The 27490-nt window shown below is 63.3% G+C and overlaps 2 protein-coding genes across 3 annotated transcripts; one reads left to right on the top strand and one right to left on the bottom strand.

The window, feature by feature from the left end:
• Nucleotides 1–463: 463 nt before the first annotated feature.
• On the bottom strand, nucleotides 464–11215 carry RNF214 (ring finger protein 214). The gene is made up of 16 exons (XM_072979381.2): nucleotides 11074–11215; nucleotides 9691–9945; nucleotides 7985–8516; nucleotides 7442–7501; nucleotides 6632–6772; nucleotides 5526–5665; nucleotides 5112–5180; nucleotides 4395–4491; nucleotides 4042–4130; nucleotides 3256–3346; nucleotides 2920–3018; nucleotides 2234–2607; nucleotides 1679–1817; nucleotides 1409–1516; nucleotides 1197–1292; nucleotides 464–761 (listed from the first exon to the last, which is right to left on the bottom strand). The coding sequence occupies exons 2-16, from the start codon at nucleotides 9837–9839 to the stop codon at nucleotides 696–698; spliced, it is 2250 nt and encodes a 749-aa protein (XP_072835482.2). The 5' UTR covers nucleotides 9840–9945; nucleotides 11074–11215; the 3' UTR covers nucleotides 464–695.
• PCSK7 (proprotein convertase subtilisin/kexin type 7) lies at nucleotides 11147–26841 on the top strand. 2 transcript variants are annotated; one of them, XM_072979376.2, is made up of 16 exons: nucleotides 11147–11434; nucleotides 12946–13506; nucleotides 13930–14064; nucleotides 14761–14926; nucleotides 16281–16371; nucleotides 16984–17038; nucleotides 17453–17591; nucleotides 18081–18181; nucleotides 20415–20582; nucleotides 21140–21247; nucleotides 21521–21623; nucleotides 23425–23581; nucleotides 23922–24016; nucleotides 24363–24456; nucleotides 24927–25044; nucleotides 25313–26841. In XM_072979376.2, the coding sequence occupies exons 1-16, from the start codon at nucleotides 11147–11149 to the stop codon at nucleotides 25739–25741; spliced, it is 2808 nt and encodes a 935-aa protein (XP_072835477.2). In that variant the 3' UTR covers nucleotides 25742–26841. The 2 variants fall into 2 exon arrangements, with proteins under 2 accessions (XP_072835477.2, XP_078235694.1); XM_078379568.1 differs by having other exon boundaries at nucleotides 16281–16464.
• Nucleotides 26842–27490: the final 649 nt, after the last annotated feature.

The following is a 27490-nucleotide window of genomic DNA, read 5'->3' as shown; positions in this document are numbered from 1 at the left end:
CCGCCGAACTGACCCAACGGCTCAGGGGGGGGGGAGGCACAGTGGGAAAGTCAGTCTGCAAAGATGGCCTGGCCCTGAGTTGGCATCTTCTCCCCAAAGAGAGGCAGGGGGTGGGCCAGGCCTGGCGGGAGGGGCGCCCCCCCAGGAGGCACCTGTGTAGATGTTGCCCTTCCCCCCCCCCGTGTCAGAGTCACGAATGTTCATATGGTAAATTATTGCATTAAAGAAAGAGAACACCCTTTCCCAGTTCCTTCCTTGCTCCAAACCCTGTTATTTTTGTAGTGAAACAGCAGCGCTGGGTGGCTCCAGGATGGGAACATGGGGTGGGGGTACAGGAGAGAGGAAGCCAAGGCCCAGAAAGAGGGGGGCCCCCGTTTGGGGAAGCTCCAGAGGGGCACCCCTGTGCAGCCTCTCCCCCCCCCCCGGCTTGCTGAGGAAGGAGCAGCTGGCGCAGAGGGAGAGCTCTGCATAATATACACACTTTATTATGAACTGGTATGTATACAGACTTTCTATACACACATTCCCTATAGAATAAAAATGTACATGTGTATACACGGCCGTATAAATATAGAGCTGTAGAAACCCCAGGACACCACTCGGCGTGGCCTCCACGTTCTGCTCCCTGCCTGGGAAAGGAGGGGGGCCTCATCCTCGGTGCCCCCGAGAAGGGTGGGCCGGGCTGGACTGGGGGGTCACTTCGGGCTGGGGCAGAAAGGACAGGCATCTTCCGCGTTGCTCTGAGCCCAGAACCGGATGCACTGCACAAAGGACACAGGGTGGCCGTTGGCCCTCAGCCGCTCCCTCCCACCTGGAGGGGTGGGGTGGGGAGGAGTGTGGGGCAGGAGCAGCGTTTCCTGAGGCTGAGGCGGGGGGGCATCCCTGCTCCAGCCCCTCCTCCCCCAGGCCACAGGCTCCCTCCCTGACCTCATCCCCACCCCTGCTCCCGGAGATGTCAGCTGAATTGAGATCCGAGAGTCCACGGGGGGGGGGGGGCGGGAGGGAGGCTGGGACCACAGTTTCCGCCGGCTCTCAGGCCAAACACCTGACCAGGGAGCCCATCCTGGCAAGATCAGGCCACCTGGAGTGGGGTGGGCAGCCCAGTCTTCTCAGCAAATCAAAGGCTGCCCCCCATTTTTCTGCCAATCTCTAGGTCTCTGCCCCACCACCCGCTGCTGTGGCCAAGCGGCACTCACCTCCTTGTGGAGCACGTGGGAGCAGGCCATGGGGTGGAGCTCATTGGGCTGGACTAGCTTCTGGCACATCAGGCAGAGTTTGCAGGTGGCAGGCGCCTGGGGTGGGGTGGGGTTGGGTGGGGGGACGGCAACGGTGAGTCTGGAGGCCGGGGGGGGGGCAGGATCCCCTCCTCCCTCCCTCCCTCCCAGTGGAGGCGGGAGGCTCATCTCACCTGAGGGGGGGTCCCGGCGTAGGAGACCTGGCCCGAGGGCAAGAACATAGGGCTGCTGATCTGAGGCAGAGGAGCAGGAAAGATGGAGGGGCACATCCGGCTGTGAGGCTGCAGCAGAGGGAGAAGGGAGGTAGGCCAGGCCGGGGAGATGCCCCCAGGAGCCCACCGCCGGCTGGGCTTGGCTCGACGCCCAGGCTTCCAGACCCCTCAGGAGGCGTCACCGCCTGGAGGCCTTGCCCGCCTGAGCCCCCACGAGGGCTCTCAGCCTACCTGCGTGCCAACCGCGGCCACCCTTTCCTGCCGCTCAGCCAGCTTGGCCGCCACCAGTTGGTTCAGTTCCTCCATGGTGAGGCCGGCCAGCGTTCTCCGGGCCGCTTTGATCTGCTGCAGGATGTTGGTGAGTTGAGCCCTGAGGAGGAGGAGGAGGAGGAGAGAGAAGCCTTCCGGGAGAGCCATTCCTGCCCCCTTTCCCCGGGCAGGTTGCACTAACCCCCTCCCTTCCATCCCAAAGGGGAGAAGCCCCAACCCAGCAGAGCCACCCTTGGCCAAGCAGGAGCTGCAGGGGGCGGGTTCCTTCGTGCTGCAGTTCAGCAGAGCTCCGGAGCAGGCCACGTGCGGGTGGGGAACTGACCCGAAGGAGCCAGGGGCTGGTTTCAGGGGCACCCGTTCAGCTTGCTTGATGCCCTGCCTTGGCTTTACGCGAGAAGCCGCCTCTTGGCCGGCCTCCGGCTCTTGCCTGCACCCTTGGGCCAAGGCAGGCACCGCTCGGCTTCCTCCCTGGGCCGAAAGGGCCGGCCGTCTCCTCTCTGCTTGGGGCTCACTCACTTGTTACACTGAGGAAAGCGCATCAGCAGCTTCTCCAGGATCTTCTCCAACTTGTCCACCGGCGGGGGTCTGTGGGGGAACTCGGGCACCACTTTGACCCCGCCAAGGCCCGGCGGGGGAGGGAGCGAAGCCGTGGGCGTCGTGCGAGCGTTGGCCAGCGAGGTGAGCATGGGGCTGCTCCGGCCCTGGGAGGCCGGCAAGGGGGGCGAGGGCTGGTTGGGCCTGGAGAGGGAAGGGTTCAGGAGGGGGAAGGAGAGGACCCGGGGGTCCGCGCTGGGCATCAGCATGGGCACGGGGACCGTCCCGACGGGGAAAGGCAGGCGAGGGGGGAGGGCAGGGTTGCTTTGCTGGAAAGCCGGCAGCAGGAAGTCCGCCTGGGAGGAAGGAGAAAAGGGAGACCCTCACTCGGGGGCTGCTCCTCGGGGGCGGGGGCTGTCCTCATGGGGTGGGGGCCACCCCATCCACCCCATCACTAAACAGGGGTCAAAACCAACAGCCATGCACAGCCCGCTTCCGGAGCGTCCTTATGATCGTGGCCACTCTGTGTGGATGTCCCCCCCCCAGGGAGCTTGAGGGGGCTCCAAGGGCTGCCTTCTTCCCCGCTGGTGAGGTAGGGCAAGTGGAGAGAGCGTGCGCCGCTGGCCCAAGGGCCCCACCGGGGAGCCAGGGAAGGGGAAGAGGCTCACCTCCAGTGGGGGTGGCGGCAGGGACGGTGTGGGGATCTGCGGGAGGCTGCTCAGCTTGGCCCCGTTCCGTACCAGCTGGATGTGGTCGTTGAACTGATCCTAGGGGAGAAAGGAACAGAGAAGGAGGGGGAATCTCCAGCCGTCTGCAGAAGCATCTTCTTCTTCTGGGGAAGTCAGAGGCAGTTCCAAGCCCCGGGGGAGGGGGGTGCGCGAGGGAGCTGCAGGGAGGCCCCCAACGGGGCATGCACGCCACCAAAAAGACAGCCTAGCTGGACAGTTACTCCAGCATGCGCCCCGTTGGGGTACTTCCTTCATTAACCTTTTGTTCGCACTCACACGGACGCTCTCTTTGGTCATCCGTATTCTGTTCAGCCTCGTCTCCCACTCTTGCTTGGGCTGAATGGTCTCCAGGGTGGGTGGGGCTGACCTGTCCGGGCACAAAGGCAAGGAGCGTAATCAAGCGGCTTCCCCTGCTCTCTCGCCTACAGCCAGAGAGAGAATGCACAGCGAGCAGGCTTCCTCCCTGGCCCTGCCCCGAGCAGCCACGCCGAGGAAGGCCTGAGGTTCTGTGTGAGAGCCGGCTCATCTTCAGTCACAGACAGGTGTGTGTGATGTCACAGGGCAGGTAATCCCTATGGCCCTGCAGGGAAGGCACCATGGGGCTCCTGCCGGAAAGGGGAAAAGCCACCAAGGGCCATTCCCACCACCTGTGTCAGGCACCCACAGAGGATGACCCACCGTGGCCTCCCAAAAGAAAACTTCTGGGGGCAGAGGTCGGCCTAGGGAAGCCTGACATGCAGCCTACAGTGGGCTGTCGGGCACCACTTGCTGTTCCCAGCCCTGTTGTGATGAAACGGCCATACCAAGCGGCACAGCCTCTCCTTGGGAAAGGAGCTGCCCTGTGGTTTTGTCATCTGCGAAAGCAGCAAGGGCCAATAAGGAGGCCCCTCTCATGCGGGGAGGGGAGGGTCCCACCATAAAAAAAGGTGGGAGGACAGCCGAAGAGGCAGAGGAAGGCAGAAAGACAACCGCCCAGGGAGGCACCCCTGCCAGTATTGCCCAGGAATCTGCCCCGTGCAGCCTCTGTGCCCGGAGGGAGTCTGGGTCCCCCCCCCCACTCACTTGAGGTAGGTGAGGTGCAGCTCGGCTTCTTTTTCTGCCTCTTTCAGCTTCAGCACCAGCAACTCCTTCCGACTCTCCAGGGACAGGATCTGGAAAGAACAGAAGCCCCACTGGGTCCCCCAGCCCTCCCTCGGCCACTCAGACGGCAACGTGGCGGGACAGCTCCAGCCCAGCCATCCTCCTGCAAGGGCCGTTCTGTAGGCAGGGACCGCCTGCCCGCGGCAACCAAGGTGTACAGTCGAAGGAAGGCTGCGGGTGGGTGGGGCATCCTCCGTCCAGCTGCCCCCCTGGGATCCTGTGGAACACAGTGCCCCATTTATTCGAGGCAGGGCAAGGGGGCTCAGCAAACCTACCTCTGCCTTCCAGGCCCGCTCCGTCTCCTCCAGGACAGACCTGTTGATTTCATTCTGCTGGTCTTTCAGCTTGTCCAGTTCCAACTCCCACGCCTCCCTAAGGGACAAAGGGGGCTCCGATTTAGCAACCAGGAGGTGAACTCTGCCAAACACTCCTTAAAAGGCTCTTGGGCGTCACCATCATCCCACTGACCAGCAAAGAGTGTTGTAGCACTTTAAAGAGGAGCGGGTTTTATTGGGCATAAACGTCCATGGACTTCTGGCCACTTCTGCTGCCCACACCCCTGTAAACACAGGCATGACTGCAGGGCCTTTGACCTGGACAACACCAGGAACAGACCTCGGGGGCTGGGGGTGCAGGGAGGCTAACCTGAGCATCACCCCTCGCCCCCCTCTCTGTTGGTTGCCTTAGCAGGAGTGGAGAAAGGCAGGATTTTGAAAAACCCATCACTCCTGGGGGGTGGCAACCCCACTCTCGTTGGGAACTGCAGGAAAGAACCCTGCGGGGGGGGGGGTAGGGAGAGTTGTTACAGGTTCCTGGCTAAGACGGAAAGCCAGTCTTGTCTCTCCGCTCCGTGGATGACAAGGCCGACCTCCCCCAGGACCAAACCCCCTCCCTCCCAGGTGGGAAGGAAAAGAGAAAGGAGAGGTTGAACCAGGTGGGGCAGAGGAGAAAGGGGGCCACGGGAGAAGCCAAGCGATAAATGAGAGCCGTACTTCTCCTCCGACTGCTCAGCCACCAGGGAGACGATCTTGCCTTCCTTCTCCTCCTGCTCCTTCAGCAGCCTGCGCAGGCAGAGGGAAAGGACAGCCCGCCTGAATGCCTGCAAGCAGCTGCAGGTCGGCCAGCCGGCCGGCCAGGGGCGAAACGCTGCTCCTGGCCAATCTGGCTAACTTGCAAGCCGAACCTGCTCCCTTGCTTGGCTTCAGGGGCCTCAAACCCATCCGGATGGGGCAGCCCCAACCCTGTGCCCACCCCAAAGGATGGCCGGTCCCACTGGAGCTTCCCGCTATGGGGACTGAGCCAGCACGAAGCCTGCGAGTCCTCTGGGGCCAGCCACAGGGCCCGGGCAAAAGCAGGGCTCCCCCAGCCGGTCTCTGCCCCCGGCAGCCTTCAAGTCTCCCAAGTACCTGCTGCCTTTTTCACAGAGCTTCTCGATCTCTGCTTTTAGGTCCTGCTCCTTTTGCAGAAATTCCTTTTTTTCCTTCTCCATCTTCTTCTTGGTCTCTTCCCGTTTAACGGTCACATCTTGGATAGCTTGCAGGATCTCCTGGGGAAGAGGAGAAGGGAGAGCAATAAATACTTGACCTCTGCATAGGACCAAGAGTTTGCAGCGGCTTTACATGCACTTCACCTACAGAATTTATAACCATGTTTTCTACAACAATTAAATAAAAATGGCACCATTCAAGGCATTCAAAGTAATCCTCCTCAGGTTACAGCAACAACTCAATGTGAAAGAGTCAAGATGCTACTTAGGGTTCATATAGCTTGCCATAAGCCATCCGGCCATTTCAGAACCACTGTGAGGTTTGAACATTGCTCCCAGGGTATCCTCTGCACTACACTCCTAACACACATGCTACACCGATTAACATTGTATGTGTCTGTATTTGCAGATCCAGAAACCTAAGAATGTACCTTATATACCGGCCAGACCCTTGGTCCATCTGGACCAGCAGTGCCAACTTTGACTGGCAGCAGTAGTGGCTTGAGTCTGGGAACATCTGTGTTTGGAGCGAGTAAGTTTATCCCCAGGCAGCAACCCTTCTAAAGACAGGGAAATAAGATATAACCTACCATCCAGCTGCCAGAAGGCCAGCACTAAAGCTGCTCATCTTAGAAAAGATGACTTTGGAGCCTGAAATTTAGTATGAGAAGTCAGGAGCACAGAGCAGCTTTTGGTCTAAGGTGGGGAAGCATCTCCTCTAATGGCACACATATACCCACACCCTCCACCTCTGGGATGTGGGGAATGTGCCTGGGGATAAACTTACTCCCAGACTGCTTGGCTTGTCCAGGAGAAAAACAATCACATCTCCTGCAGTGGCTGCTTCTCCCGTAAGACTGAGGCTGCAGCAGCATCCAAAACAGAGAGAGAGAGAGAGAGAGAGAGAGAGAGAGAGAGAGAGAGAGAGAGAGAGAGAGTCCCGTTCTGTCCTGAAGCCTGAGATGACGGGCGCCCCACGGCTAAGCGTCTGTGGAGAGAGCGCAAGGCAGGCATGGGGCTGGGTACCTGGTGGTTCTTCATCTCTTCCTCCCTCCGCTGCTGGAGATGCTTCAGCTGCACCTGGAGCTGGTTCTCCACCTGTCTCTGCTTGTCCAGCACTTCCTGATAGCGCTCCTTCAGCAATGCCCGCTCAGACATCATTTTATCCTGCCAGGGATACAATGAGAAGGCTCAAGGGAGGCCCGCTTTTTCCTTTTGGACAATGGAAACGTCGCTCTGTTCATTACTGTAACCCCGCTCTCCGTGTCTTGCTCACAGACAAATAAAGGAATCCTAATAATGGAATATTTTAAGCCACCAAGATTTACTTCCGACTCCTGCATTGGCAAAGTGAGCTGGACTGGATGACCCTTTGCCTCTGGACAATTCCGTGGCTCTAGCTGACAGCAAAATCCCTGCAGATGCAGGCCGGCTCCAGGGCTCCTAGAGCAGAGGTGGCGGACCCTGTTCAGAGCGAACAAGGGCACCGACCCACAGGGAGCAGGGAATCCCATGACGGGGATGGTTTGACTCTTTCCTTCCAAACTGGCCAGGTCGTCCCGAGCAGGGAACGTCCCGTTGGAGAAGGGGCCCAACACAATCGGAAGGCCATCCCTTGGGGTGTGTTGGACCCCTCCAGGTCCCCGTGAATGCAACCAAGCAGCAGCAACAACGGCATAGAGGGGGGTTCCAGTTGCACGTACTCAGGAAATGCCGATGGGAAGCTCTTCCCCCAGCAACGGAGAAAGGGCTCCCCCCCCCCATTGCCTGCCCAAAGAAAAAACAACAGCCGCCAGCCAGGAACCTAATCCGTCCCCATTTCCTGCAAAAACCTACCAGGTTCTTTTCAATGTCCTGATCTGTGTTCACCTCCAGGTCCACAACCTTGAAGTCAGTCTGCAGAGACAAAAGAGGGGGGTTTGCCTGCCAGTCTCACCCTTGCCAAGCGAGTGCTGCTCGTGTGTGTGTGTGTGTGTGTGTGTGTGTGTGTGTGTGCGTGCGTGCGTGCGCGCGCAGGGCTGCTGGCCTTCCTCTTCAGAGGGCCTTTGGTGGAGCCGCTGTGCCAGCAGGTGGGAGGCCAGCTGGGCTCAGGGCCTAAACCCTAGCCTTCTCTTGGTTCACTGATGCCAAACCAGCCAGCCAGCCAGCCAGCCAAAAGAGAACTGGGCTTCTGCACGGGTCCCTAGCCCTGCTCGGCCACCCCCTCCATCGCTCTCCTAAACCCAGCTCCACAAGGACTGGGAGACTGAAAATTGCTCGGCCTGCACCAGGGAAGGCTGTGAGACATGGGGAGCAGGAGGAGGAGGAAGAGGGCACCCCCCCGCCCCACCCCTCCCCACCCCCTCCCTGAGAAAAATGCTCTCCGAAGGGGCCCCTGACCTGCACTGCGATGTTCTGGGAAGGCTTGGAGGAGGGGTCCTCCTCGGGCTCTGGGTCCTCCCCCGGCAGAGGGGCCGCCAAGGCGGCGTCTTCCACGTCCAGGCACCCATTCTGCCTCTGGCCGTGCTGCAACACCCACGCTCCCAGCTCAGCCTTGGAGCAGCAAAGGACGGCGCCCATTGGGTCCCCGGAGCAGTCTGTTTGTGGAAGCGGGGGAGTCGTCGGTCGCGGCTCCCCAGACCGGGGGGCGCTCTCTTCTCCCGCCGCCCTGTCCAAGCCGGGCAAAGACAGCTCCTCTCTGGAGGGGGCAGCCTCGGTGGAAGGAAGGCCAGGGGGGCCGGTGGGCTCTTCCGCTGGGCCCTCTTGGCCCTTGGGAGCGGGCCAGTGGGCATCCGTCTCCAGAGTCCTGCAGTCCCTTTCGGCAGCATCCTCAGAGGGGCCGCCTTCCCCGTTCTCATCTTCCCAGGGGTGGGGGCCCTGGGGCACAGGTGGCGGCAGGCCGGCATCTCCGTCGGCGGAAAGGGCACTTGTGCTGTCCCAGGGAGAGAAAGGAACAAAGCCAAGAGACACATCAACACCCCCGTGCAAAGCTCACCCCCGTGGTGCCACCTGCTGCCTCCCCTCCTTGCACACCCAGGGCCAAAGAAATGGGGGCCTGATGTCCAGGTCACCTGCCCCGATGCGACTGGCAAGCTAGCCAAATTTCTTTTTTTTCTTTCTTTCTTTTTCCAAAGCAAGCTAGACCTTGCACAGAGTGCCAGCGGCCAGCCCTTGGCCGCCTTCAAAGACTCTCCCGGTGCCGCGTGCCACAAGGAAGGGCTGGCTGCCCGTGCAAGACACACCCGGCTCCTATCCATGCCCCCAGAGGAGACCCATAGCCTTTGACCAAAAACTCTGGATGGGGAAAGGTCACACAAGGTTGCTGACCCACAGCAGAAACTGGGAGGCTAATCGCTCGGCTGCGTTGCATCGCCCTTCCTTGCTTTTGATAAACCAGGTGGTGAAACCAAAGCCGCTTGCAAGGAGGTGCACTTGTATCCAGATATTACCATTTGTTTACTGACTGCCCTGTTTCTGAAAAGATTTTGTAGCTACGTATTGGCCTTTAGATGCCCCAGGCCGTTTACTTCAGAGAACAAACAAAACGAGGCCAAAACACCATCAGGCAAAGGAAACTTCCAGAGCAGAAAGGAAAACCTAGATCTTCTAATTACACCCCAGCAAGTGCTCTGTAACCGGTGGGGCTTCTTGGGCAGGGCAACTCCCTCTCTTTGGAGGTGGAGGGCCCCCCCTTCCCACTGGAGGTTTTCAAACAGCCCTTGGGGGAGGGCTACCTGTCAGGGCGACTCTAGCATCCGCAGGGGCTGGACTAGATGACCCTTTGAGTCCCCACCAAGTACACTGCTATGTGTTAACATCTGGGCAGGAAGGAAACCACTTCTTCCTCAGCCCCTCCCCCCAGCTGGGCAGCTGGCCTTTCTTCTGAGAGAACTCCACGGAAAACGGTGCTACCAGAGAAAAGGACCTGGACCTCCTGGGATGGCGGAGCAGAGAACGAGGCTCCGCCCCAAAGATGGTCCGCGGGGCAGGAAGCAGCTCAGACCAGGGAGGGCGGATGGGGCAGAGAGGCCAGGGACCTCGGGCGGGCCCGAGACTAGAGCCGCCTGCACACCCCAGCTGGGGGGTGGGTGGGGTGGGGGCTTTACCTGAGAGGCAAGCTGGCAAGTCCTCTGGGTGGGGTGGGGTCACAGGGGGCGGCCGCCTGGCCCAAGGGACCGCTGGGCAGCTCCTGGCCCGAGGGTGGCGGTGGCAGCGGGCGCTCCTCTTCCTCTTCCCTGGTTTTCTCCGATGCCATAGCTGCCTTTGCTCCGCCTGCAAGGGCAGGATCCCAGGGCGGGCAGGTCGGCGGGCAGGCGGGCGGGCGCTTCCTCCACCACCAGAGTCACCCAGCAGCAACACCACTGGAGGGGAGGGAGAAAAGTGCCCTTAATCCAACAAGCGAGGCTCTCCTGGCCAGGCCAAGGGGCCTGGAAGCAGCCCGAGCCTCCCTTTCCACAGATGGGGGGCGGGGGGGGGGCAAGCACCGGTATTAAAAGGCAGGCCTGCTGGTGGTGGTGGGGGGGCGACAGAGCTGGGGGAGGGAGCCTGAAGGTGGGCCGAGCAGAGAGAGGGTGGCTCGCAACTCCCATCAGCCACAGTCGGCAGGCAAACAAATGGGGGCGGGGGGGGGGTCCAGCAGTGGGGCGCGATCCCTGCACTCCGCTCAAGGGTTTCACTCGGCAGGAAGCCCCGGGGGGGGGGTGGACCCTTAACGGCCTGCCTCGCTTTGCAGGAGGATGCCCGGGGCTGCAAACTCCCTTCTTTCCCGGGGGGGGTGGGGGTGGGTGGGACGGGGACGGGGGGCAGGCGGGCAGGAGTGGGGCGCCCCCTCCCGGGGGGGGCAGAAGGCACGGCGGCAAGCACAAAGCGCGCCCCCCCCTCCCACGCCTCGTTAGAGCCCCGGGTCCCCGGAGGGGGCAGGACTTGCCAGCGGGGGGGGGTGGCAGAGGCGGCGGGGGGGGGGGCCGCTCCGTCCGGGCGGCTGCAAGGCCCGGCGCCCAGCTCGGCCTCCCGGTCTTCGCGGCCCGCCGAGGAAGCGCGGGGAAGGCGCCAGGCCCGCCCGGAGGAGGAGGAGGAGGAGGAGGAGCCCGAGCCCGGCCGAGCCAGAGCTCCCCCTGCCGCCGCACCGCCAGCCTGGGCGAGGGAGAGCAAGAGAGCGAGAGAGACCCCCGCGACAGAGGAGGGACCCCTTCCTTCCTTCCTTCCTTCCATCCCGCCCGCCGCCCCCCCCGGGGCCACCCCCGCCGGGGCGCACAGCCCATCCTCCCGCCGCCGCCCCCCCCGCACGGGAAGGCAGGCAGGCAGGCAGCCGGGGCTCGGGGGGGGGGGGTACCCCGGAGCGGGTCGGGGCTCGGGTCCCCCGGGAGCCGGAGAGGGCGAGGTTGCTCCCCGAGGGGGGGGGCGCAGGAGGAGGCGCGGCACCCCCCTCCCCGCTCCCTCCCCTCCCTTCCCGCCGCCGCCCCCCCCCGGGGCCCCTTCCCGTCCCTCACCGGGCGCGCTGGCCCTCCTTCCCGGCCCGGTTCGCGGGGTCCCTCGGCGTCCCTCGGGCAGCCCCCGCGGCAGATGCGGGGCGGGGGGGGCCGGTGGGGGTCCCGCCGCGGTCCCGGCCGCGCAGCCCTCGCTCGCCCCGCCTGCTCGGCCGGAGGAACCGGGAGGAGGAGGAGGAGGAGGAGGCCGGGCTCCGGACGTGACGCGCCCGGTGGCGGCGGAGGAGACGCCTCCCCGGCCTGGACGTGCCTTGCCCGCCTCGCTCCGCCAGCGCGGCCGCCCGAGAGCCGGGAGAGGCGAGGAGGAAGCCGGCCGGCCAGCCAGCCAGGAGCCCGGCCCGATCCATGCGCCCCCTCCTCCGCGGTAGGTGCCCACTTGGGAGCGGGGAGGGAGGGGGTCCCAGGAGGCGAGCCATCGGGGGGGCGGGGGCGGGGGGGCGCGCCACGCGGGGATCCCCTCGGCGAGGGCGCCTTCTTCTTCGGGGAGGGGGGCCGCCTCGCGGGGAGGCACCCGGGCCCCTTCAGGCGACCCTGCCCGGGAAGCCCGGAGAGAGAGAGAGAGGCGCCGAGGGTCTCCTCCCGGCGGGGGGGGGCGCGGGGGGCACCTGCTTCTCCGCGGCCCCGCCGGGCTAGGGATGGAAGGAGGAAGGAGGGATGCCGGGCGGTGTCGGGGGCGGCTTCCTTCAGCCCGGCCTTTGCTTCAGGAAGCGACGGGCACCCCAGAGCAGGCTGTTCCCCCCCCCCTTCCTCCGCCACGGGGCAAGTGGCTCGTTCGCCCACGAGCCAGAAAGGGGGCATCAAGGGGGGGGGGTGCGGGACGCCAGGCTGTTGCTTGCAGGGAAAGGCAGGCAGAGGAAAGGGAAGCCCCCAAAGGGCCTGGGCAGGCGCTGGCGGTGCCCTGGCCAAGGGAAGCCCCCCCCCCGAGGGGAGCTCTCCCGCCCCCTCCCTCCCTCCCTTGGCTTTGGTCCTGCCCCAGTTCAAGAGGGGTCGTCTCTGCTGATCGTCTCCGGGGCCCAGAAGGGGCTTCCCAAATATCATCTCAGCCCCAGGCACAGCGGAGGCTCCATTTGATGGGGGGGGGGGAATGAACAAAGGGGCAGGCTTCTCCAAGACCTGTTTTGCTTAGTCGTGGGCTTTACCTGCTGCTGATTCACCACCACCACCACCCCACACACACTCAAACACATTCAACTTCTGGGATCCTGGCCCTTGGGCTGCATTCCGCCCCCCCCCCCGCGCTGTTGCAGATGATGTTGTTGTTTTTAAAAGTGTCTTTGTGGCTCCGGTTGTGGGCTGATTCGTGCAAGAAAGGGCCGGGCTTCCGTATCAGGTACACTGTGGAGCGGGGGGGGGTGGCAGCTCAAAAGGTAGCCAGCCAGCAAGTCAGTGGGTGAAACATTAATTGGCCCAGAGGACCTGCCTCCCCAGGGCGACTTTTGGTAAAGGTGGAAACAAAGGCAAAACCAGAGGCTGCTCTGTTGGCGAGAGAATGGGACCGGATTCTCAGGCTGGCCGTTGGAGGGTTTGGCTGCTGCGGCTGTTTCCCTTCAGGACTGAGGTGGAGAGTCCAATGATGGTTTGGCAAGCGGACGTGCCATTGGGCAAACGACTGGGCTAACGAAGGCAAGGGGCCAGATGGCCCACCGCCAGAGCGAAAGAAGACCTTGAACTTTGCTCAGACTTTCCCCCTCCAGTTACTGAATTACCCAAGCCAGACATCTTCCCCCCCCCCGCCACCCTCATCCACTGTGGGGAATTGAACCCGGGACCCTTTGTGGGCAAAGCTGGGGCTCTGCCAGGGGCTGGGGCCGGCCCCTCCCAGCAGCGCCCCCCACCCCACCCCACCCCGGTCTGACCTGTGCCTTGCCTTTGCAGCTTGCCTGTCGGATGCCTCCTTGGCGAGGCGAGGCGCCATCATGGAGAGGGGCCACCATGGAGGCCGCGACAACAACAACAACGACGCCGCGCATCTTCGGGTGCCTTTGGCTGAGGCCCGCCTGGATCCTGCTGCTCTTGCTCAGCGGACTCGCCCGCGGAGCCAGACTGCAGCCTGCGCAGGGGGCGGCGCCAGCTGGCGGTGGCGGCGGTGGCGCGGCCCACTGCCCCGGGGGTGTGACCTGGGCCGTGCACCTGGCAGGAGGACCGGAGGGCTCGCCTCCCTCTGAGGAGAACGACCTGGACCGGCAGGCGGACGAACTGGCCAAGGAGGCCGGCCTCGTGAACCTCGGCCGGATCGGGGAGCTCAGGGGTCACTACCTGCTGGGCTACCGCCCTGCGAGCGCCACGGATCTGGGCCTGGAAGCCATCCAGCGATCGGCGGAGGCGGTATTTGCGCAGCATGACGGTGTGAGGTGGCACGCCGAGCAGCGGCTCCTCAAGCGGTCCAAGCGCGCTCTGCATTTCAATGACCCCAAGTTCCCCCAGCAGTGGCACCTGGTGAGCCCTCGGACTCCAGCCCTGGGGGCCGGGTGGGAGGGGGGCTGGGGCGGGACATGGCCTCCCGTCCATCGCAAGCCAGGCGTCCAGCCGGAAACGCTCTGAGGCCACCAGCACAGATTCCCACGCGTGGGCACGGGCGCATGGGGAGGGGGCCGTGGCGCCTTCCGCTGCTGCCAAGAAGAAAAGAAAAAGCAACGGCCACGTGCCTTCCCCGTGGCTTCTAACGTCACTCAGAGGGGCTGGTGGAGAGCAGAGCAGAAAAGGACCCTCCCTTACGAGGTGACAGGGCAGGAGGGGGTACCCAGAGGTCCTCCGGCCAAGCCTGTCAGAGGCGTGACCTGTGATGCTGTTGTCCTCCCCCCAGGAGCCCCCTAGTCACGGAGCGTGCCCCCCTAACCCTGAGGCCTTCCTGCCCCCTAGAGCAATCGCAAGAGCCCTGGCATGGACATCAACGTGACGGGCGTGTGGGAGAGGAACGTGACGGGCCAGGGCGTGACGGTGGTGGTGGTGGATGACGGCGTGGAGCACACGGTCAAGGACATCCAGCCCAACTACGTGAGTAACCTTTCCCGGGACAAGGGAGGGAGGGGAGGGAGGCCCCCCCCCACCCCCCAGCTCTCAAACAACTGAGGAGGGATGGATCTGGGCCCCTTCGTAGGACAGAGAAGCCCTGCAGCCAGGTCCGTCCCATTCTGCTCTCCGCGTGGCCAGGCCCCCAGGGGCTTTGGCGGGACAGGGGTTACACCTCCGCCCTCCTGCTCCCCAGCCCCTGGCGCCCTCCTGCCTTGGATGCTGGAGATGATGATGCCGCCATCCTGATGCAGCCTAAGGTTGAGCCAGGAGGCTTGGGTTGCTTTCAGAGGTTAGGAAAGGAAGCGGTGAGGCAGGCATCAATTGCAACCCTGCAACTGCTGCCCCCCCCCGGTGATGTCTGTTTTGGGGGGGGGGGTTGGCATCCTGCCATTTGCATCCAAGAGTCCACCAAGGGGCTCACCCCCCCCCCCCAGCGGAGAAGACAGAGGCAAGGCGGCCCTCGCAGATCTCCCTCCCATGGAATGTCCAGAGAGGAACAGGGGGCAACTCATCCCATCTCAGCCGCATTCCCCCCCCGATGTCACAATCAACTCGGCTAGCCACGTTTACCTCCCCCCCCCGCCACCGCCACAGAGTCCCCTGGAGAGCTTTGCGTCCTCCTCCGCCGCCTCTCCAGGAAACCAGGGCCTCACTCGTAGGCTGGCCCTCTTTTTCCAGAGCCCTGAGGGTAGTTACGACCTGAATTCCGGCGACCCGGATCCCATGCCCCACCCGGACGAGGAAAACGGGAACCACCACGGGACGCGCTGTGCGGGAGAAATCGCGGCCGTTTCCAACAACAGCTTCTGCGCCGTCGGAGTCGCCTACGGGAGTCGGATCGCAGGTACGCCCCCCCCCTTTTCCACCTGCCTGCAGAGGCTGGGATCCACCGGAAGTGGGCCGGCCCAGGCGGGCCTTTCCTTTTCATGCCTCCCTTCCACGTGGGGATGATGATTAAGCATCCTTCCAGACCGACTGTGAAGAGAGTTTTGAAAGGGCTGCGGTTCATGAGTGGATGGTTGTTGGAATATTTACGGTCTATACGCACCCTTCGCTAAGGTTATCCTCCTGCTCTTCCATCTACCGACAGGCCGCCCTCCCGGGCTGGGGTTCCAGCCGCATCCCCTTCCCCCCCCCCCCAGAGGGAAGAGCAGGGCTGGGACCGGCCAGGGGGCAAAGGGTGGGCTCCTTGGGCCGGGTTCACGTTCTGGTACTGGTGGGAGGCCTTTAGGTGCTGGGTCCTGTGCTCTCCTTGGAAATCCTCCTTTGCACATGTGTGCACGCATGTGCAGTCGTGTGCCTGCGTGTGTGTGTGTTTGTGTCTGTAACCAGGGCATCCCAGGGACCACACCAAGGCTTCTGTTGCCCCCTTCCCCCTGCAGGTGGCGCCTCCTCCCTATAATAAGGAACAGGGTCATGCTTCCAAGTGGGTTGTGTTTGCACCCCCCCACACACACAATTCCCCCCACAGTTTGTGCCTCCATGGCTGGCTTCTGGGTGCTGGACAGGCTGGAGGGAACCCCCCTGCAGGGGAAGTCTTAGTCCTGCCCCCCTCAGTCCTTCCTCTTCGGCACCCTTCTGCTCCTCCCAACCCCTTCTCGGTTATGAAATAACACACAAACCATATCCGGGTCTTGTAGCAGGAAAGCAAATAAACACACAAGGAGGGGAAGTGCGCAGGGGGGAGTCGCTGAATGTGGCAGAGCAGTTCTCTGTCAGGGGAGGCTTGCCCTCTGGGGGGCAGGGCTGGCTCGTTCCCCTCTTCGTGGGTTGACCTCCCCCTCGCCTGCCTTCTAGAGGGCCTGAATAGGGCCGACACAGAACGCAGGTTGGCCCCTCTGTTCTCTGCACGGATCCCTGGCTTCTCTTCAAGGGGGCGGGTGTTCCAGCAGTCCCTTGGTCGCTCCAAAGTCGCTCTTCTTCGTGAAGGTTTCCTTAGGGCTTCCAATGCAGAGACTGGCCCTCCAGTCCCTCCTCTGCCCTCGGTCCTTGTGCTCATCTGGGGAGACAGGACCCCTGCCGTTCCTCTTTTATGACTGGAGGGGGTGGGGGGTGGGGGTGGGGCGGGACTCCCTTCTGGCCGCCACGAGCTTCATGTGGACGCAGGGAGAGCTGGAGTGCAAGCCTCCCTACGTGTGGCTTGCGAGGCGGTTCCTGGTGTCCCCAGCGGTGTGACCTGGGGGTTCCTGACTCTGCAGGGATCCGTGTCCTGGACGGGCCCCTCACCGACAGCATGGAGGCCGTGGCTTTCAACAAGCACTATCAGATCAACGACATCTACAGCTGCAGGTCAGTGGGAGCCAGTCGCCGAGCCCCGTGGCCTGCCGGGACCGGCATCCTTGCCGGGCAGAGCTCATACTGCAGCTTCTGGCCCCTGTGGGGGTAAGCCAGAGATGGGGGTCGGTTCTGGATTGATGGCAGCTCCATGAGACCCAAGGGCAAGGGTGGGGGCAGAGGCTGCAAGCGGCTTCCTTTGGCCCATGACCTCCTCTGCAGAGGTTTGAATTCCTTATAGGGGATCTCTTGGTGGATCGCTGAGTCCTCGAAGGGAAGGGGCTCCAAGGACCACCTTATCCACCGCCCGCCAACCCCCCCCCCATGGCCAGGGCAGAGGGTCCACCACCTGAGCACCCCTCTCCGTCGGCCCTCTAACCTCTGCTCAAAACCCCCCAGTGAAGGAGAGCCCATTGCTTTCAGTGCAGGACCTTCCCCTGCCAAGAAGCTCTTACTGTCAGGAAGTTTATTCTGCCAGAGTGGAGAAAGAGGGCAGTGGGTGGGATTTTTTTTGCTCCCATTGCCCAGCTGGGGTGGGTGGGATCCAGGGCCTCTTTCTCTTGGGGCTCTTCCTCCCCCGCCACCAGGGTACTGAGTGCTGCTGTGTCTCGGGGTCTCCCTTCACAGCTGGGGTCCAGACGATGATGGCAAAACGGTGGATGGCCCCCATCAGCTTGGAAAGGTAGGTGGAACGCAGCAGCCTCTCTCTCTCTGCTGGGCACTAAAGGTCAGGACCCCATGGCCGCAGGTGTGATAGACATGGCGGGGAGGCAGTGGGTCCCAAGGACGGGCTCCAAGGGTCTCCATGGCCAGGCCGGGGGGGGGGGCAGCCACCTTCCCTCTCCCTTTGCCACCAGCCTTGCAGACACACCCATCTCAAGGGAAAGCAGGCTCCCTTCTGGGAACGCGGCCCCTGTCACTGGAGTGCTTCTGCAGAAGGGTGGAGGAGTGTGTGTGAAAAAGGAGGGGCCCCTCTTTCTTTGGGTTTGGCAGTTGGGGGGGGGCTGCCGGGATAGGGCGCAAGGTGTGTGTCCAGCAAGCTGAAGCGGAGGCCCTTGCAGCCGCCCAACCCCCTGCTGCCCCCCTCCCCCAACAGGCCGCCCTTCAGCATGGGGTGATGGCTGGCCGCCGAGGCTTCGGGAGCATCTTCGTGGTGGCCAGCGGCAACGGAGGGCATCACAAAGACAACTGCAATTACGATGGCTACGCCAACTCCATCTACACCGTCACTGTCGGTAAGACCAGGAGGAGTGCCTGCTTTAGACTGGAGTTGGGGGGGTGGGAGCAGGGGGGGTGCGTGCCCTGTAGCCCTGATCCAGAGGCAGTCTGCCCTCTGCGGACTCTCAAACAGCCAGAAGAGGCTTGTGGTTTTTCTCCAGCCAGAGGCACCCGGCGTAGGCGGGCTCCGGGTGGCAAGGGGTTCCTCACCTGTGCCCCCCCCCGTTGTCCAGGCATCTACCCGGCCCTGTCCCGGAGGTCTCTGTGGCCTTTGGCTGCCCTTCTGCCTCTCCTGCCCCCCCCAGGAGCTTCCGGGGTCACTTCCCCTTCCCAAGACACCCACATGCTTTTGGAGGAGGCTCACTCAGCCATGGGTGGTGTTTCTTTGGAGAGAGGCTTCCTTGGGGAAGTGGGGGGGGGGGGTTCTGGGAGTGGCGGGCCGACAAGCCTCTTTTCTAAGCACTGGGCTGAGTTCGCCCTCCCTGTTCTGCCTTCCCCTCCCCCAGGGGCCGTGGACGAGACAGGCTCCATGCCCTTCTACGCCGAGGAGTGTGCCTCCATGCTGGCGGTGACCTTCAGTGGCGGCGACAAGCTGATGAGGAGCATCGTAAGTCGGGGTGCAAGCAGGCACTCCCTTGTGCACCTGCCTGGTTGGGCAGCCGCACGGCCGTGCCCGGCCCAGCCTGGCTTGGCTCCCTGCTCCCGTTTCGCACACATGACCAGCCTTGCGCCTCTTCCCCTCCTTGCCTCCCCACGTGCCCTGGAAACCCCCCCCCCTGACCTTTCTTTGCCCATCCATTTATTTGCCTGTCCATTCAGTTCCTCTTCCCCTTTTCCTCCCGTGAAATAAACCCAAACCCATTAGAGGGATGGGGTCAAGGAGGGGATCCCCATGGGCGGTTGGTTGCCTGCAGGGGGGGGGACCCGTTCGGGGCTGATGCCGCGGAGCCGCCCAGGACTTAGGCTGCCCACGCAAAGGTCAGGTTTTCTTCATGGCGCTCACCACTTGCACAGGGAGGCATGGCTTGTGCAAAGCGCGGGGGCCTACATTCCCGTGGGGGTGGAACGTTCCTCTCTTGTTACATACCAGCCCAAACTGTGCGCCTGTGGCCGTGTGAGTGAGTGAGAGAGGGTGGCCGGCTGGCCGGCCCATTGTGGGGCAGCGTCCTCTCCTGCATCAGATTCCCTAACTCTGCTGGGTGTTTTGGAGTCTCCTGAAGGGTGGGGCAAGCGCTGCCTTCCCTGCCTTCCAGAGCCTTTGTGGGGGTCGGGGGGGGGGAGGAGAGGCACAGTTTGCCTGCAAAGGTCTCTTGCCTCCTCTGTAAGCGGGTGCTGCCAGGCGCGACCCCCCCCCCCCAATGCCGCCTGCTTTCCTTCGGAAGGCCTTTACCTGCTGGGAACCCTGGAAGTAGTTTCTCCTCCTGCCAGCCTCCCCCACCTTCTGCCACTTCCTGAATGGGAAGAATTTAAGCCAGGTTTTTGGCACTCGCTCGTGTTCCCTGGCAAAGCGCAGGGCTCTTCAGAAGATTGGCCGCCCGGTATTTCAAGTGCAAATTGCCGTGGTTGACAACAGATGCCGCGGTTCCATGCTCCACATAGAAAGTCAGTTGGGCAAATCCCGTTCTTGGCAAGGCTGCTTCCTGCAGTAGCTGGGGGGGGGGGCTCAGGGGGGGGGCTCTCCCTGTCTGAGTGCCAGGGCATGGAGACTTCTGGAAGCAGATTTTTCCACCCTGCGGCCATCAAGGGAGGAAAAATCTGCTTCCAGAAGCTGAAGGGGTGGAAAGAGTCGGCCCTCTCCAGAAAGCTGGCCAGGCGGCTCACCTCCCAAGCAAGACGCAAGGGGACCCACCTTTTCCACTCCCAGTGGGTGCTGTCTTCATCTCCTTACAGTGCTGCCAAGGGGCAAACCCTGTGAAACCCCCCCCCCCCCAGCTTCCTGCCTTCCCAGAAGAGGCACCGTTCTTTTAAAAAAAACTTCCATCAGTTTAGAAGAGACGGATGGAGGTCTGAGGGAGGGGGGGTGGGGGGGAGAGCAGAAGTCCCAGCACCAGCCGGAAGGCGAGGCAAGGATGCCATCCTGAAGAGGGGCCCCAGGTGTTTGTGGTGTTAAATAAACGGGGCAGCCTTGCCCTCCCAGTCTAAGTCTGTGGCCAAGAGGGGACCGGGTCACCCTGGGAAGCAGCAGGAAATGCCCTGCACAGCCTCTGTGTGTGTGTGTGCGTGTAGCAGTGATGCCTTTCGACTCATCCCTCACAGAGCCTCTGGGGTGTGCTGGCCTCCTATGGGTATGGCAGGAGCCATTCTACCAGCATCCTCAGGTGCCAGCTTTCCGACTGGAGGAGGGGCAGCGGGGGGGGGAGAGCAGAAGTCCCAGCGCCAGCCGGAAGGCGAGGCAAGGATGCCATCCTGAAGAGGGGCCCTAGATGCTTGTGGTGTTAAATAAACGGGGGCAGCCTTGCTCTCCCAGTCTAAGTCTGTGGCCAAGAGGGGACCGGGTCGCCCTGGGGAGCAGCAGGAAATGCCCTGCCCAGCCTCTGTGTGTGTGTGTGTGTGTGTGTGTAGCAGTGATGCCTTTCGACTCATCCCTCACAGAGCCTCTGGGGTGTGCTGGCCTCCTATGGGTATGGCAGGAACCATTCTACCAGCATCCTCAGGTGCCAGCTTTCCGACTGGAGGAGGGGCAGCGGGGGGGGGGCGTCCTCTCTTGTTCCAAGGGAGAGCCCCTTCCGGGAGCATCTTCTCCTCCCTTTGGGATTTGGGAGCTGCCCGGGCCCAGGAAAGTCCACCCTCCCCCCAACTGACCCCTTCTCTGACCCCCCCACCCCCCACCCAACCCGCAGGCGACCACCGACTGGGACCTGCAGAGGGGCACCGGCTGCACAGAAGGCCACACGGGGACGTCCGCTGCAGCCCCTTTGGCCGCCGGCATGATCGCCCTCATGCTGCAGGTGCGCCCCTGCCTCACCTGGAGGGACGTCCAGCACATCATCGTCTTCACCGCCACCAAGGTGAGCTCATCCCCTGACTGGGGTGGGGGGTGGGGGGCATGGGGGGGGAGGGTCCTTCTCTTCCCCCTATGGACCTGGCTGGGACTGGCTCAGGAATGCTCCTGCCTGCCTCTGCCCTGGACGGAGCAGAGGTTGGGGGGCAGCGGCTCCAGGGCCCTGGCCAGAGGCGGGACGGCCCTCTCGCTCGCTCCGAAATGTGTCGGTTGTGGGTTGGTGTGGGGGGGGGAGCCCCACTGTCCTGCAGAGAGCGGTGAGTGGCTCTGAAGAGAGGCAGCCTGCCTGGGGACTCCTTTCTCCCTGGCATTGGGACCGTCGTCTCCCTTACGCTCCTCTCTGGAGTCAGACGGGCCAAAGAGAGGCTCTTCTCAGGGCGGCCAAGCCCCCCCCCCCCGGTTCAGCTCTTAAGGGAGACCTGCTTCCCCGCCATCGCGGAGGGCCGGGGGGGGGGAAGAGTCTGCTCTGGCCCCAGGAGGCTCCCGGCAGCCTCCCTGCGGAGCGGCCGGCCCCTGTGCTCCCCCTGAGCCCCCTTTTCCCTCCCTCCCTCCCTCTCTTGGCAGTACGAAGACCACCGGGCTTCATGGGACACCAACCAGGCGGGGCTGAGCCACAGCCACCAGCACGGGTTCGGCTTGCTGAAGGCTTGGAGGCTGGTCAATGCCGCCAAGGTAGTCGGGGCCCCTTCTCCGGAGGCCCCAGGGGCCCCCCCTGCAAGGAAGCCCCCAGGGATGAGGCCTGGGGCAGGGGGCCATCCCCAGGTGTTCCCTCCACCACCACCACCCCGTTGTGCGGGCCCGTTTTGCCTCTGCCCCGGGGGGGGGGGAGAGAAGGGGAGAGCCCGGCCGGACAAGAGCTCCTGGGTGGGCTGAGGGCCCCATCCACCAGGGTGGGGGAAGGCCTGGGGGAAGCGGTCCAGCAGCCTCCTCTCCTTCCCCTGGCAGGTCTGGGAGTCGGTCCCTTACTTGGCCTCCTACGTCAGCCCCCTCCTGAAGGAGAACAGAGTCATCCCCCTGACGTCGGACCATCTGGAGGTCGCCTGGAATGGTCTGTCCCGCAAGGGGGCTGTGGGGAGGCTGAACGTGGGCCCCGCCTGGGCACCCCTGCCGAGAGTCCCACGGACCCAAGATCGGGCGGGTGGCTGGAGGGACCCCGGCAGCCAAAGGACTGCCTCCCTCCTCTTTCTCCAACCCTCCCTCCCCCCTCCCGCCCCCCATGGAGGGCAGGCGGCTGAGATCTTGCTCCACGCCTTCCGGCAGGATCCGTGCACCACTGACTGGCTCTCGCCCAGCCTGGCTGCTCCTGCTACCCATTTTAGGCAATCCCGCAGCTCCTGTCTTGGCCACCCTCCACCCGTCCATCCACACAAACACGGCATGTGCACAGGCACACACACACACCCCCCAGGGTGGGGTGGGGTGGGGTGGACAAACAACAAGGACCTTCTCCTGGAAGGGGGTTCCTCTCCCTCTGCCCCTTCCCAGTCGCCTCCTGGGAGCACCCAGACCAGGGTGCCTTGTTGTACAACTGACGGGGCGTAGGTTTCCTGACCACAGAACAGCTCGGGTGAGCCAGAGGTGAGGGACAGAGCAGAGTGGGGACTCAGACCACGAACCCAGCCCCACAGAGTGGCCAGCCGGCGGGCACAGGGCACCTGGGGCCAATCCCAGCCACGAAAGCAGCCAGGCGACTGGTCCTTCGGCTCAGCCTGGCTCATTCTCAGCCTTGGTGGGGGCGAATCGGAAGGGAGCAGGGGAGGGGGGGGGGAGAGACCTTCTCCCCTTGGGATGCTGGGGCCTTCCATCTCAGCTTCTCCAAGCTCCCTTCCCTTCTGAGCTGGGCTGCTGAACCCTGGGGGCAGCGGGTGGCGGGATCTCCTCCTTCTCCCCGCCTCCCTCCCTTTGGACAAAGAGGGTGTTCTCGGCTCGCCTCGGGTTGCTCCTGTTTCCCGTAAAAGGAATTCTCTCTCACGAACCACAACAAACCCAGCAAGAACAAACCCGGAGCTGGGAATGCTGAGTCCCAGGGAGGAATGTGGGGGTCAGGCCCCCACTTCGAGGAGGGGGAGGGGGAGGAGGCTAGCCTGGCTGCTGCAAGGAGGGGGAAGAGGCAGGGAGACAGCTCCGGGTTTAACTCTTCCAGGGCCACCTCTGGCGGCTGCTGTGCGGAAGGAGATGCTGGAACCCCGGGGGATGAAGGAACATCCAGTGAGACTCGGCAGGGAGCGGCCACCCCACCCTGGGCGGTCTCTGTGTGTCTGGGCAGGGGAGGGGTAAAGCCAGGGAAGGCGGCTGCCCAGCCGTGCCAACCGGACCCCAGGATTCTCCCCTGGCCTGACTCTTACCTGCTGCTTTGAGGGAGAATGAGGGAGAAGGGAAAGGTGGGGAAAGGCCTGCCCCAGCCACAGGTTCATGACGGGTGGGGGCCTTTGGTGCTCCTAAGGCTGGGGGCAAGGAGGAAGGGGGCCTTAAGGAAGCCCACCCAAGAGGACCTGACCCTGCGGCCCCTCCCACCTCAGCGGAAGCCCCCTGGCCTTTGCGGTGACGTCTTCCTACGGCATGTATTCCCCTTGCATTCACACACAGTTGGGATAACAACCCTTCCTGGTGCCGGGGGGGGGGGGGGGACTCTCGACCCGCCAGCCCCTTCTCCTCCGGGCGGCCCAACCAGCCCCCAGGCCGAGGGGCGCTGCTTCCAGGATGTTCCCCAGCCAAGGTCCCGGCACGTGGCCCTACTTTGCAGGTGGGGGTGGCCGGAAGGCCCGCCAAGGCCTTCTGGAGGGGCTTGGCGGTGGCTGGGGGGCCCACGGTGTGGATGATGATGTGCCCCTTCCTATCTCCCCGCTCAGTCACGGAGGCAGACCTGGCATTGTCTGGCATGAAAACGCTGGAGCACGTGGCGGTCACCGTCACCGTCACCCACCCTCGCCGGGGCAACTTGGTCCTCAGCCTCTTCTGCCCCAGCGGCATGAGCTCCTTGATCGGGACGGCCCGCAGCATGGACTCGTGAGTGGGGAGGGGAGGGGAGGGAGCAGCTAAGCAAGGGAGGCGCTGGCCACCCCAGCCTTCCCTGCGGGGAGGGGACCCCTTTTGTTCCCTCTCTTAGTGCCGGGGTGTGTGGGGGGGGGAGCCCTCTGGATTTCCCTCAACACCCACGCTGGGTGGCTTCCCAGCTTTTCTAGAGGGTCTCTCTGGTTCTGGCATTGTAGCGTTATAGTCAGAGGTTGTGGGGGGGTGGTACGTTTGCCCCATCCTCTGGTTCCCCAAAGCCCCCTGAGGCCTGGCTCCTTCCCTGGGTGGCTGGCGAGGGGTCTCCTCACAGGCCCCCTCTTCTCCTCCCCTGCAGGGATCCCAATGGCTTTTTGGACTGGACTTTCTCCACCGTGCGCTGCTGGGGTGAGGAGGCAAAGGGCACCTACCGCCTCCAGATTCAGGATGTTGGTGAGTCCTCTCTCCTGGGGATGCAGTTGGGGCTCTGAGCTCCCCCCTTGGCCAGAGGGGGGGGCAGGACGAGCATGTGCATGTGCCTGGACCCCCTTGCATACACACACACACACACACACACACACACACACACACACACACACACACACACACACACACAAAAGCTGGTGACATTTCTCGCTCGTAGCTTAGCAGAGTCTTCCTGCATTGGGAAGGGGCTGGGCTGGATGACCGCTGAGTGCCTCTGCTCAGCCGGTCTTTCTGTAGTTCTATGAACTCCCCTGCTTTTCTCTCTCTCTCTCTCTATCTATCTCAAACACACACACACACGCCCTCATTCCAGGGGACGAGACCCTAAGAGCTGGGGTGCTGAAGCAGTGGCAGCTGACGCTCTACGGATCCTCCTGGGCCCCCGAGGAGATCAAGGAGCGGCAGAGGTAAAGGGGGAGAGCCCTGGCCCTCAGCTACGGGACAAGCTGGTTGGGGGGGTGTTTTGGGTCCCGGATTCCAAAAAGACAACTGGCTCACATTCTGTTCCCTCTGCAGCCAGAAACACAGGGTGTGCTTGGGGGCACATCCACCCGCCCACCCCCGACATGGTCTTGCGATTCCACTGGAGGGGGTTTCCTTGGAGAGAGCGGCGGGAGAAGTGCAAGGCAGGGGGCGCTCCAGCGCTGGCTTCGGAGGGCTCTGAGCGTTGTGTATTGGAATGATCCTCAGCAGCACGCGGCTTGGCTCGTTTGCATGAGCCAGCTAGAGAGATTCGCTCACACTTCTTTCTAGTCAGGGAAAGAAAGGGAGGGAGGGAGGGCTGGGGTGAACCGAAGCAGTCTAGTGGAGGAAGGGCAAGAAGGAAGGGCCCGTGGCCACTCTCCTCTGGGTGATGGAAGGCGGCTCTCTCCTGCAGGCGGCTGGAGGAGGCCATGAGCGGCCAGTACCTGGAGGGCAACTTCTCCTTGCCCTGCCCGCCGGGCCTGCAGATCCCCGAGCAGGAGGCCTACGCGCTCTCCACCAACACCCTCAAGGTGCGGAATCGCTGCCCATGGTAGACGTGGGGCGTGGGGCGTGTGTGGATGGGGAATATCAGGGGGAGGAGAGGGAGGGAGGGAGGAAGGGGTGCGCTGTGTCAAGTCCAAACCAAGCTGGGCCACTGGGTCCTCCTTCAGGGCTTGGCTTCTGGTTGTGTTTTGGGGAAGGGGCGATCTGGGAGGACGGCATAGGGCCGGGGAGGGGGTCCCCCCCCCGGGCTGAGGTGGCCCACCCTCCGCCTTGACTCTGGCGTTCCTCCCCCAGACCCTGATGCTGCTGGGCTGCTTTGCCATCTTCTGGACCTTCTACTACCTGCTGGAGGTCTTCCTGACCCGCCATTCCCGGGCCCACAACCTGCCGGGCTGCGGTGGGGGCCGCCCTGCCTGCCGGTGGTACCCCCGTGGCCGGAGAGCCCTGAGCCTGGAGGATGGGGCCGAGGAGGAAGAGGTGGTCCCCTTGTACGGAGGGAAGGAGGTGGGAGGAGAGGCTGAGCCGCCCCTGCCGGGCCTGGCAGCTGCCGAGGAAGAGGAAGAGAAAGAGGAGGAGGAGTATGAGGAGGAGGAGAGGCTGGACAAGAGCCTGCTGGCACCCAAAGCCCTCCCAAGGGAGAGGCCGGCTGAACCTCCAGGACCAGGAGCAGCCCACCTCACCCAGGGCTTCCTGACGGCTGACAGAGAGCGCCAGGGATGCTAGTGCACAACCATCGCCTGTGGCTCCTGGGGGTCACTCCCCCACACCCCCCCCACTCTCTGTCCGGTTTGGTGCTCTTTTATGGGGGGGGGCTGGCCGAGCCGAGCCAAGCCGGCAGCCTCTTGGGCCTTCTGCCCTCTCTGCCCGCCAACGGGACTGCCTGGAGGGGTGCAGAGGCTTGACTGCGAGACGGCCGGCCAGCCCAGGACGGCCCACGGAGGTGCTGCGTGGGTGACGTCTGCAGGGGGACAACCTCACCAGGGTGGGGATGGGGGGCACAGAGGAGGCCTGGCACGGCCTCAGCAGGGATGGCGCTGAAGCTGGCATGGGGCCCATCCTCCTGAGGCTGGACAGGGGCCTCCGCAAGAGCCCCAGGGCCCTGCTTCTCCAGAGGGGCCTTTGAGGAACCGACAGGGCCTCTGGCCTCATCCTGCTGTAGCGCCCTGGCCCAAGCGAAGGAGGAGCAGATCGTCCGGGGCTGTGGGGGGGCCCTCGGGGGCCAGCTGCTTGCCTGCCTTGGGGCCATGTCTCCCGCCTGGAAGCCTGGCCCTCTGCCCTCTCTCTGCCTTGGCTTTCTGCGCCCCCCAGCCTGCCTGTTCCCCTGCTCTTGCTTGCCTTTCCAGCACAGGAGGGGGGCTTCCTTGCGCCGCTGCCCCCCCCTTGCGCCCCGTGCCAGCACCGCCTGGTGCAGCCAAAGCCGACGGGAGGCCGGCTGCCCTCCGCTGCCTTTGCCTAAGGAATCTCTGGCCCAGATAGAACCAGGAGGTGGGTGAGGGGCCCCCGGAGGACCCCTGCCCACGGGCAGAGTGACGTTGGCGAGGGTGGGTGGGTGCACAGGGCACCCCCTTCTCCAGCCCCCCCCAACGTGTGTGGCCTGCGGTTTACCAAGAGGAGGAGGGCTCTTCCGCTCTCTGTCGGCTGGAGAGCTGAGGCCTTTGCCCTCCCTCTCTCTACCTCTGTCTCCCAAAATCATCTTCTGGCTTGGGGGATATTTTTAATTAGCCACCGCCTTCTTTCTTCTTCATCATCATCATCTTCCTTTTTGTAATTAACAGCAGAATCATTTCTTTGCCGCTTTCCAGAATAAAACTGTTAAAACCAAACGGTTCGGGGCTGCAGCTCCACCTTTGCTGTCTGTCTGTCTGTCTCTCTGTCTGTCTGTCTGTGGCCTCCTAGGAGGGGCTCCCGTCCCCCTCCCTGTCCCTGAAGACCCGAGCAGGGGGGTGTCCTCTCCAGACAGCGTGGGCTGAAGCACCTCCGTCGTTCCTCCTCTTAGGACAGGGCGGTTTCTTTCCCGTCACCCAAGGGGGCAGCCACAAGGTGGGGTCTTAAGGGCAGGGCCCCGGAAGGGGACCACCAGAGCAGGAAAACAAGAGGCGAGGAAAGCAACCTGTCTCGCGGGGACCCAAGCTAAAAGAGAGGCACCGTCTCAAGAAGTACAAAAATAAGCTTTATTGTTATAAACAGCCTGATGTACGTTGGCTAGAAAAGGTTCACCGGGCCCTGCCTATTTTTATGCCGGCCACGTCTCCTGACCCTCTTTCGCACGGGGCACTTTTCTGTGTAGCCAGCCAGGGGGGTGGACCGGCTGGCGGCTCTTGGCACCCAGCACAGTCTCGCCAAGAACTCGACAGTGGGGCTGGGGCTGCGGCCAGCTCAGCTGCGTTTCTCCTCTACTCGCCACTTTCTTTTTCTCCTTTTCTGGCAAGCTGTCTTTTCGCAGGCCGGCCACTTGCCCTGCATTTTCATTTT

This window comes from Pogona vitticeps, chromosome 8 (genome assembly GCF_051106095.1).
Source record: "Pogona vitticeps strain Pit_001003342236 chromosome 8, PviZW2.1, whole genome shotgun sequence".
In the NCBI taxonomy this organism is placed as follows: domain Eukaryota; kingdom Metazoa; phylum Chordata; class Lepidosauria; order Squamata; family Agamidae; genus Pogona; species Pogona vitticeps.
This window is presented reverse-complemented; position numbering and strand designations above follow the sequence as displayed.

Bases quoted from the DNA above. Each gene is read 5' to 3' on its own strand.
- RNF214 (XM_072979381.2), bottom strand. From the start codon at position 9,839: ATGGCATCGGAGAAAACCAGGGAAGAGGAAGAGGAGCGCCCGCTGCCA. The intron at 6,773-7,441 runs GTAGGTTTTTGC...TATCCCTGGCAG, and splicing joins AGGACATTGAAAAGAACCTG to GATAAAATGATGTCTGAGCG. The intron at 3,019-3,255 runs GTGAGTGCGAAC...TTTCTCCCCTAG, and splicing joins TGACCAAAGAGAGCGTCCGT to GATCAGTTCAACGACCACAT.
- PCSK7 (XM_078379568.1), top strand. From the start codon at position 11,147: ATGCGGGGCGGGGGGGGCCGGTGGGGGTCCCGCCGCGGTCCCGGCCGC. The intron at 20,583-21,139 runs GTGAGCTCATCC...CTCTCTTGGCAG, and splicing joins TCGTCTTCACCGCCACCAAG to TACGAAGACCACCGGGCTTC. The intron at 25,045-25,312 runs GTGCGGAATCGC...TTCCTCCCCCAG, and splicing joins TCTCCACCAACACCCTCAAG to ACCCTGATGCTGCTGGGCTG.